General features: G+C 36.0%; 1 protein-coding gene across 1 annotated transcript in view; it reads right to left on the reverse strand.

Annotated features, from left to right (window-relative positions):
- Positions 1-4,442: 4,442 nt before the first annotated feature.
- Positions 4,443-11,280, reverse strand: part of PIGA (phosphatidylinositol glycan anchor biosynthesis class A) — a 9,288-nt gene continuing 2,450 nt past the window's right edge. Inside the window, exons 3-5 of the mRNA XM_026087149.1 lie at positions 9,602-9,734; positions 7,974-8,180; positions 4,443-6,262 (exon numbers count right to left, since the gene is read on the reverse strand). Coding sequence (XP_025942934.1) covers positions 5,999-6,262; positions 7,974-8,180; positions 9,602-9,734 — 604 coding nt within the window. The 3' untranslated portion in view covers positions 4,443-5,998. The remainder of the gene's footprint in view (positions 6,263-7,973; positions 8,181-9,601; positions 9,735-11,280) is intronic.

Here is an 11,280-nt window from a genome sequence, read left to right on the forward strand (position 1 = left end):
TTGATCATTCTTCATAATCAGCCTGCTGGATATTAGGTAGAAGTGGACAAGTCTACAACCCTCAGAAAAATGTTCAAGAAACTGGAGATCAGACAACTTCCAGTGAAATTCTCTTAGTCCCTAAAGTAGGATGAAGCTCCAAGGGTTGCACAACATAATAATAAAAAGCTCTCCAGCTGGTCTAAAAAAACATGATGAAGTCTGACCACTTGAAAGCTATCACAGAAAAACAGCTATTCCAGAAGGACAAAATCCACTTGCATGGTAGCAAAATCAGACACTTGGCTTCAGACCAGCACAATTACAAATTTGTAGGTAAATGATGGAATAATTTTAAAAAGGCTCATGTAATCTTTTAATCTTATTTTAGTGGATAAGAAAATTGGGAAAATGACTGCAATGAATTGAAAAGATCATCTGTGGAAAGATGGCTGAACAGCATGGTGGAAGTATTAATACTGATGAAGGAGGTAGTCAGAAAAGTGACAGCAAGATTGGGTGTGATCACTCTGAAACAACTGACATTTCTAAAGCTAAAAGATGCTGAACACAGGCATGAGAACAGACATCGCAGAATGGAAGAGCAACAATGAAGTGGAGACAGGAATCTCTTCTTTCCTCCCTTGCTCTTCAGCCAAATGAAAATCTTCAAATTCTTCAGCATGAATAAAAATGATGAAAAGATCTCTAACTTTCAAACATCATTAGGAAATAGTTCTGTTCACTGGTTAATAAACAACATAAGTAAAAATAAATAAATAAATAAATAAAAAGCTTTATCCAGAGGGAAAACTCAGCCTTTTGTGTAGAATCTACATGTTCTGTTTTGAATGGAATGGATTATGGAACTGGTTGATAGGCTACAGAGCTGGAGTGAACAAGTTAACACAGGGTAGGAAAAAAAACAACATGTCTTACTGAGAATCTCTGCAGGATGCCTAAACCACTTCATGAATTGCTTTTGGCTAGATTGTAGATTGGTTACTAAATTTTTTGTCAAATCAAAAGTATCCAGAAGAAATGTTAATCCTTCAATAAAGATGTCAAGAGATGGTGAATGAATAGAAGGAGTTTAACTGGGTCCACCAAACAAATGGGAAGTTAATCCTTAAATAACCTTAATTTACAAGGAATACAAGGAGTTAGCACAAGAAAAAAAGGCAGACCAGCTTAGAAGACAACACATTTTCATTAAAGAACATCTTAATTTTAGCCAAGCATGAGATATAAATCAGATATGACATGAAGAATTTGACAAGGAAAGAAAGATTATCAGGAACCTCTTCTCAAAGAAATTGAAAGAGGTAGTGGTCTATTCTTATGTTTGACAGTCCTTGAACTACAGCAGTGTATTTCCTATGTATTTAGCAGTTACAGTATCAAATATATTTAACCAAAGTAAGATAACTGGAAGAACAGGCAAGTATTTGGACACAAACTCTTCATAATCTCTGAGGGAAGAGACCAGAACGAGGATATCTGCTACAGAGCCTATTTTTTTCCAACTCTATCAGTCTGATCTAATGAATGATACTACTTCCTGCACAAGCCTTACCTCGTTTGCATCCTTAGATCAGCAGGGTTACAATACTCCTACTTTCAAAAAGCGATCTGTATAGTGACTCATGGGTTGCTCTCAGTTGAGCAGATGTAGATTTCATCTCATCTGACACATAACCCATCTCACCTCACCCATAACACTGTGTAAGGTCTAGTTATCTAAACTCCCTCTGCTGTCCAGGCATGAAGACAAGAAATTCTAGCATGTGAGTTGCCACTATCTTGTCTTCAACACCTGTGCTAGCATGGGATGACTCATACTCTCGATGCATTTTATCAGTCACTCCTGATTAAACTGAACTTAAATAACTAGCTTGTACTAGATGACCAGCTTATACATGGTTAAAGTTCAATGAATTCCACACAAATATCATCTCATGTTATGCCAGTGTTGAAGCAAGTCAAAATCTGAAAATAATCCAATCTGTTAAATTTACCAGAAAAAAAGCATAATTTTAGTGCAGTGATATATTCAGATGTATAATCGCATCTTGCCTTTAGTTTTGTTCCCTACACATCCATCTTTATCGCCTGGTCCAACTCCTTGCTCAAGCAGGGTCATCCAGAGCAGGTTACTCAGGATGGTTTCCAGTCAGGTTTTTAACATCTCCAAGGATGGAGATGCCATAACCTCTCTGGGCAGCATGTTCCAGTGTTCAACCACCTTCACAATGAAGATGTGTTTTCTTAAGTTCAAGTGAAATTTCCTGTGTTTCAGTTTGTGCCTGTTGCCTCTCATCCTGTCACTAGGCACCACTGAAAAGAGTCTGGCCTCATCCTCTTTACACCCTCCCATCGGACTTTTATAAACACTGATAAGATTCCCCCAAACCCTCTCTTCTCCAGACTAAGCAGTCCCAGCTCTCTCAGTCTCTCCTCCTGTGACAGATGCTCCAGCCTCTTAATCATCTTTGTGGCAATTTGCTGGACTTGCTCCAGTAGCTCCATATCTCTCTCGCACTGCAGAGCCCAGATCTGGACCCAGTACTCCACCTGTGGCCTCAGCAGAGCTGAGCAGAGAGGGGAAGGATCCCCTCCCTTGACCTGTTGGTAACACTCTGCCTAATGCAGCCTAGGATGTTGGTGGCCGCCTTTGCACAAGGGCACATTGCTGGCTCATGTCCTACTTGGTGTTCACCAGGACCCCCCAGAGCATCTCTGCAAAGCTGCTCTCCAGCCAGTCAGCCCCCAGCCTGTCCTGGTGCAAGGGGTTATTCCTGCCCGGCGGCCGAGGTGCCTGTGAATGGCAGCACAACCATCTGCTGTATCTGACACTCCTCCCAGTTTCGTAGAATCTGCAAGCTTGCTGAAGGTGCATTCAGTCCCAAACTGACCGGTTATCCAACTCACTAGATGAATACTAGAGTAATTAGGAAAATTGTACAAGTCAAGCACTAGTGAGTGCCAAAAAGGATGTTAGAGAAGTTATGTTGACAGTAGTTTAATGACATCAAATCACACAACGTATTTTTTTTTTTTAAAAAAAAGAGATTCTTCTAACAGTTTGTTTGTAAAAGCACTTGGGGAATGATTTGTTTAATCTATTTACAGTTAGCCTGTATCCTACTGGATCATCACAAAGATGTAACATTATAATTATTTGCTTTTAAGTCTAAGCATATATGAAAAAAGGACTAGATATGAGAAATTAATATCAAAAGGGGGAAAATAAGTTTATTTTAAAAAGACAGAAAAACTTGAGCACAAAAATAAGTACATTACAGTGTAGTTATCTTCTTACAGACATATCCACATTCCCTAATAAACCATTTGGAAGATCAATCTTTTATTCATATTTTACATGATACTTGTTCTGGTTTAACATAGAATTTTCAATTATCAACATGCTATCTATACGTTAATTCACAGTGTATGCATATAATGTATTGGAACCATCAATTTCTCCCTTGTGCCTGTGGAATAGAATTTCATTGCAGATCCACTTAAGATTCCCATCACTGAAATAAAGCTGGTAAAAACACTTCCAGGTGCACTACGTGGTCCCTTCTACAAAGGGGAGCAATGTGGCTTCTAAATAGAAGGTTTTGGGTACCCCCCATTCCTCCCCCATATATGAGGCTTTGCTCCATGCAAGACATTACTCAGTATTATTCCCTATGTCGTAACATTTTCTTAGTATTTCACAATGATCAAATGTTGTGTAGAAGCACAACTGAAACATTTTTAATTTTTTAATGGTTATTTTATTCATTTCCTGAATATATATTCCCAAAATATATTCATTAATTCTGCCCACTTGTTAACAGTTACAATTTTTTTTTTATTTAAACCTTTCCATTTCACCCATTGCTGCTTTTTGCTTTTGACAACTAGTGAATGATGCAACTGCATCATCCTTTACTTCACTGCATTAGGCAGGCAAGTGAATCAGTCCTGCAGAGAGCTATGTGCAATGTAAGTTGCATTACTTGAGAAACAGTATAGATGTAGTTAAACCAGTTACAGATTAAATTTTTCTGGCAACTTGTGCAAATTTTTTTTTTTTTTTTTTAAATCAGTCATTTATTATAAGAGGTCCAAACACCAGTTATGGGAAGCAGCAATAATTGAGTGTATCTCTGTACTTTCTAATATGTGGGAACATACAATTAATGAAATATCTATGCTTTATCGCAAGGTAAATAAACTTTTAGATAATCTGTAAATTACGCAAGACTATAACAAGGTCTTACTATGTTATACCTAAAAATGCAAATGATCTGCACAAGAAAAACCAATAAAAGTATTTTGAAGAGTTTCATTTTCCTGTCTAAACTTTGTTTGTAGATGTTGAGGGAAACGAAAAAAAAGAATTAGAAAAAATATTAATAATACATATAAAAACATTTCCCTGGAATGATTATCAGTGTTTTTAAAAAGTTGTAGCCTTACCAAAAAAAAAAAGGGGGGGAGAGGGAGGAAGGCTTTTAAAAAAGTAAAATATTACCTTAATTCCATCTAGTTATCAATAATCTCTGTGGCACCATTTTAGCTGATCTCCACTTTTAATGTGGAGTTTAAAAAATTCAAGTTGTAAGACGATACATATTGTATGTTAAGTATCAAAAGCTAAAAATTCTAATAAAAGAAAACAGACTTTGTATATGGCATGTATTTCACTTTACCTTTCAGTGTTTCATGAAAATACGTTCGATTAAATTATAAAACAGCAGAAATCAGACTACTTACATCTCAACAGAAACAAGACGACATTGACAGAGGTTGTGTTATAAATGCTCCCCTTCAAGGGCTTGAAAACAATCTTTTCATATTGCACAGTTTTAATATTAATAGTGTCCAAAATTAAACTATGCACAGGGTCATAAAAATCACAAAAATTTTCAGTCTTTAGTGATGCTTGAAAGAGAAGTGAATCCACTGCATCAGGCAGGAGTAGTCTGAGAGCTGTTTGGTATAAATGTGAGAAGCCCTCTTTGCCTCCTCTCACCCATTCACATGTTTTTCCTATTGTCACAGGTATATCTATACCTTACTTAGGGCTGCTAACAGTTGCAAGAAGCCACATTTCTTGCATGAAGCCACATTTCTTGCATGACAAGTATATCTATTGATTACTTCCATTTACGGGATACTTTCCCTGAGATGATTCAACTTGCAGAACCTGCCTGACAGTGCCTTTGATGTGGTCTAGGCAAAAATCACACACACTAAATATTGTCCCTCCCAGAGACTGATTGAAATGCCATTTATGTCATAAGTGGGGGGGGAAGAACACGATGATGCTTGTCTAGTCCTTCAGAGATTCTCCATCTCTCTTACACATGTGTCACTTCGCACTTTGGCATAGACTACTGGAGGAGTCTTCAGGCCTGAGCCGATTCTGAAGGCTATATCATATTATGCTAATCTCTAAATAATATCATTCCTTCACCTATGTGCTTAAGAAATAAAATAAAAAGAGCCATAAGCTTTACTTCACTTTCATATGCGTAAGTGAATGGGACAAATTTAGCACTTCTGAAAATACCAAAAATCCATAATGAATTTGTGTCATAGCAACAGGTTGATGTAATTCAGTCAGAGAAAGGAATAACTATAAAATAAAGCTGCATGGGCAGAAGACTGTAACACTAATAATTTTTGTGTTTTGATTTCCCAAATACCACAAAAGTTTACATTCACTCTTTCTACAATATTCTAGTTGTCGAGAAAAATCTAGTATTTTTGCCTCAATAACTTTTGACACCAAGCTGTGAAAATCCATGTTCTCTCCCAGCTTTAAGTGCAAAATAGATGTGCATAAGTTTCCATGAGTTCAAAACTAAATTAAACTTAATCCTAAATTGAGGTAGCACATTTAACCAAGCTTCTTTCCAAGAATTTCAGAAAGAAACTGAAGAATTTTTAAAATAACGTCTCTATCAGCAAGCTTTAAACATTTAGTGAACGATGCTTCCCCCCCTCCACTTTGAGCATTTTAGGAATTCAAAATTTCTTCTTTAACTCTTCCTTTTTTACCAAGGAAATACTGTTTAGTCCATGCACCTTTAGGACCTGTGGCATCTATTGCAACATCGATAATGGAATCTGGAGTCATCCACCTCAGAAACACCAAGAAAAGGAAGTTCAAAACAGCAAAAAGAGCAAAAATATAACCAGTCACCGGGCCACAGTGAGATATTAGTCTGTTGAGTCGCTCATCCATTGATAAAACCACTTCATCTGCAACCCTCTCATACACCTAAAGGAGAAGATGAAGACAAAGTAAGATCTTAAGACAATGTTGCTTCTGCCTCAAAAATAAGACAGTACTTTGTTGTCAGTGTGCAAAATGCATTATCTACTCCTAACTATTAGATTGGACAATACTGCCCAAAAAGCTTTGTAGATTTTAAATGTTAATTTATGAATACTGTTCTAGAAATTTCATGAATTTACACAATGGTTGAGGAGAAAAAGAAAAATGTTCTACTTTGTGACAGAACTCAAAAGTATTTTATTAAATAGGAAGGCAGCAAATTTAGCTCTCATCTAATACTGCACAGAGGTTGTTTTTTTTTAATTATTTCAAATAGCTTCTGATCTCATATTCACACCAGTCAGAGGAAAACAGTCTGAACATGCAATTACTATGTTTCAGCACAAAGAAAGATGAACTCATGGATGAATGCGCAATCTTCTAATCTCTGCATCTAAACAATCAAATGAATCAGAACAAGATACTGACTTTTTATTTAAAGAAACACTAGTAATTTTTAGTATGGTAATTCAATTAATATGACAATCAAATACATCCTATTAGTGACTCTTGATATACATATTAACCACAACCACTAAAAAAAGTAGTCCTGTGTTTCACAGAACAGAAACAAATACCTACAATACATAATTCAAGAAGTCTTTACAAGGACTTGTGTCTCCTTCAGAACATTACAGACTTCATCCTACAGATATATTGATTATGAGCTAACCAACACCTGTCCTTTGTATAAAACAAGTTCTATGCATTCCTCTTCCAATTACACTAACATTTTCTTAAGAGTTTGGTTTCACTTTCTTAAAAAAAGTGAAAAAGAGTTAAAAAAAAAAAAAAAGAAAGTCCCCCAAAAGAGTCCCCTAATGTTTATATAAAACATTGCAGTTGAAACATTGATTGTAGTTACAGAAATTATGAAATGAATTGTACTGAAAGCACTTGAAAGAAAAATCAGATACTGGTTGTACATGATACTTCTTCAAGGAGACTTATAACAGGGATATATATTTGAGTAACACCACAAAGCATGTTAAGCTGCATGCGATTCAGCTACTCTCTTGCCTAAAAGATAGCAGCTGAAGTCAGAAGTGATATATCTCCATAGAAGTTGATAACAGCATTACAGTTAATATTCCTCACTGCAGTTTTCACACCAAAAGGCAGTTCTAGTTCTGAAATGTGACTTCAAAAGCTTGATAAACTGTGTTTGTAATGAAAATAAATTATGTATATTCAGTTACATCTACTGGTATTGAGAACGTAGGTATCTCTTATTTTTCTAAATCACTTATTATGTTACACACAAAACTGTGTCAAGAATTCTTTCTTTTCCTTTTCATACATCTTATAAAGTATGTTTTCCAGTTATGCCAGGAGAGTTACTTACTGTGAAAGATTAAAAAAAATTTTTTTATATATACATATATATATATATATATATATATATATATGGAGTAGAAATGTAACTAAAGGCACTATGTGTTCTCCAGAACATTTATCAACTGTTATGGCACAAAAGGAATACAAATAGAAAAAAATCTAGCTGGGGCAGGTATATTTGGGGGAAAAGCAAGTGTACTTGACAGGAAGCTCACTGAGAAATTACACAGAGAACGTACATAGTAATGTTTCAAAGGAGTCACTTTTCAGAACTGTACTTTAAGAAGAAAGAAAAAAAAAAGTGAGTTATACATACTTTCTCAGTTCTCTCTGCTACATTCCTCCATGTATAAAATGTCTTTACTTTATTATGAACAGTTTCTGGAGATGGCAATGTTCCTGATCTGAGCTGGGCAATAGCTTTTTCTAATCCATCACACAGAGATTTCACCGAGGGTTCACATAAAAGAATAAGATTTTCTGGAAGCACCTCAGGAATCCCGCCAACTCGTGTACTCACCACCTTTGAAAGAAACAAAACAAACAGCACACAGGCTGCATAACAACARAATGCAGTGATGATACTGTTATTACACTGTTTGGATGCAGTACTTAAGAGGAAGAGAAAAAAAAATTCAATTACTAGATGCCATGAAGGCAAAGATTGATATTATGTTTCAGGAATTTTACCTCCATGAGAACCAAAAGCCTAGGCCTTAGAGAGGACCTAGCGTAGCAGGTTACCTGTAACTACGTTCAGAATGATTCTTTGGTAGCATGGTAAAACAGAAGATTTTATCTAGTGAGTATTTTACAAGACAGTTATCTTTCCTAAAGGCGTTTGTCACAGCATGCAACTAAATCTGCGTAATTGGATTTTGGACTTTCTCTCCATAGTCCCTCATGGAAAATACAATGTCTACTTGGAGAGGACAGTTTTACCTCATCCACCTTCAGTTTCTGGTTTCTAGGCTACTGAACATTTACAACAACTTCTTTAAGAGTTCAGTAATTTTAATTTGAATTATTATTTTTGAAGGGAAGAAAGATGCTAGTAAGATTGATATTATGTTATAATCTGTAAACAGTAGACAACAATAAGAAAATTGAAGAACTTTGTCAACCCTAGAGAGGGAAATGGATGATTGGGCAGCAACTAGGTAGTAATTACTATCAAAGAATATTAAATGAAAAAAGTCTCTCACATTTTCTGTACTTCTTGTAAATTAGATACTCTCAGCAGTCTTCTTTTTTTTTTTTAAAAAAAAACTTCTTTAGACTATAATATGACAATCTCAGTTCTTTATAGCTGTTTAAAAACTCATTTTTCTTTATTTATTTTTTTATCTGAGCTATAGATTAGCCAGCAAGGCCAGTATTATAAATGCTCCAGTGTTACCTCTCTCTCCCTCCTCTCTGTCTGGAATCCCTATATGGTAAGGCAAATATATCCTCAGTTAAAATAATAAAATGACTGTCAGTTCTTTGTTCAGGAAGAAAACGGTTGTAATACAATGCTTTATCCTGGTAATTCAATATTCCTGACTGGCCAAAGTCAGCCATGCTCATGAGCCATTTTTCTCCAAATCCTCACTAAATAGTGGCAAAGTAAATCTTTAGGAAAAACAACTACCCCAAAACTCTGTAAAGGAGTACATACAAAAGAGCATTTTGGAGAGGCAGTCTGATTAGTTCAGAGAACTGAGAGTTAGCAGATCTACATGTTATTCCCAATTCTGCACAAGTTTCTTCTGGGAGCTTGAGCAGTTTCGGTTAACCCTTCTGTCTCAGCTTCCAGGTGATCTGTAAATGGGGATAATATTTGCTCACCTTTGTAAAGACAGAGCCTCAGATGAAATGCAATGTCACAAGCATATATTACTAAATCATGAACTTTGTTTAAAATGGATACATGCACTCTATATAGTCAAAGTCTTTTCTCACCTGCAAACCACAGCTTGCTGCTTCCACAATCGCCATACAAAAGGCCTCAGTGAGAGAAGTGTTGAGAAAAATGTGCCCCTGGACTAGGACATTTCTAACATCCTGGTGTTCCAAGGCTCCTAGGAGACGTACCCTGTGTATAAGAAAAAGTATAAGATAGCCACTAGATTTGCAAACATGCTATATAATATTACCATATACTGAAAAAAATGTATAGTTCCCACATACATAGAGAAGCAACACAGACACCTTTGTTCTGGTTTCTTTACATTTTTACCAGCAATAAAAAAAAAAACAAAACACAAGACTGCTTTTTATTTTCACTCTTAAAAAAAAACAACACAACTTACGAAAATGAAGCTGGGGGAAGGGTTGTTCTGTTTTGTTTTAATGGCAACTGCCTTCAAAACATTGTTACTCTGCTGTGACAATATTGCTTTATGCAGTTAATAATTAAAATTTGTCATCATTTCTTTGTTTGGATGTATTATATAAATTTGCAATGTGAGGTCTGATCAATTTCGTCCGGGGGGGGGGGGGGGGGAAATGTTTAGGACATCAATGCTCAGGACCTATTATTTTGAGGCAAGACTGGGAAACCAGAAGACGGAGAAGAATAATACTAACAGACAATTTTATCTTCCATGCCAGGGGGAAGCAGAGGCAGGAATCATTAGACTGAAGTACAGAATGGGCAACAGAAGGTAGAGGCCCTACAGTGAGGGATACAGAACATTTGACAAGAGAAAACTGGAGAGTGAAAGTCTCTGCAGTAGACGCATTTGTGAGGATGGCCACAAAGTTTCATAACAGAAGGCTGCCCAGAGCCTCTCCTCTGCACTGAACTAGAAGAAGCAAGTAGGCAAATTTCTTGGATAGTATTCACCTAGTCACTATGCATTACATATTCACTTCAAAAGAGCAGAAGTTAGTTCTTGTTTGTCCATAGATTTTCTAAATTGCACACTGGGAACATATTATTCTAGAATATACATGAATACCTAGATACAGCTAAGGATATCCTAATTCTGATGAGGGTTATATTTCCAACTTTTGGTAGGAGGGAGCAAGGAAAACTTTTGTTTTTAAAAGATGCACCTGCACCCCCAAATGCATGTTAAAAAAAAAATGTAGTAAAAAGGAAATGGAAAACTAAGAACCTTGTATTTGCTATACAGAACTCTTTTTGAACAAAAACAAAACATAAAAATACCAAAGAAATACATAAACACACATATGTCATAGAAACAGTTTGGTAACACAGTAGCACCTAGAGGTGTCTTTGTAGCACCACAAAAATTCATACTAGATAAGTACTACCCTGAATAGTTTGATTTAAAAGTAAAAGAAATTAAACAAAGCAGAGGTGTTAACAAGGAAGAAGATTCAAGAATTACTAGCAGTCATCCTTATGAGCAGCTGTCACAAAACAGCTGCCTAACACCATATATTGTTACATGGTACTATAGCAAATGTAACCTGAACATCACTATTTCAGAGGAGTGTGAATAAATGTATGTCTAATTCAGATTTTCTCTGAATCATCTGAAGGTTCCCACAGGGTCTATTTGTATGCATCAGTTTGCAAGATCATAGTCCAACTCTAACTGTTCAATCAGTGACTGCTGTATCTGCTTTGCCCTCAATGGTTCTCCTCCTCCAACCTAAGTTTCTTGGAT

The sequence above is a fragment of the Apteryx rowi genome, unplaced genomic scaffold, assembly GCF_003343035.1.
Source record: "Apteryx rowi isolate R43461 unplaced genomic scaffold, aptRow1 scaffold_706, whole genome shotgun sequence".
NCBI classification, from domain to species: domain Eukaryota; kingdom Metazoa; phylum Chordata; class Aves; order Apterygiformes; family Apterygidae; genus Apteryx; species Apteryx rowi.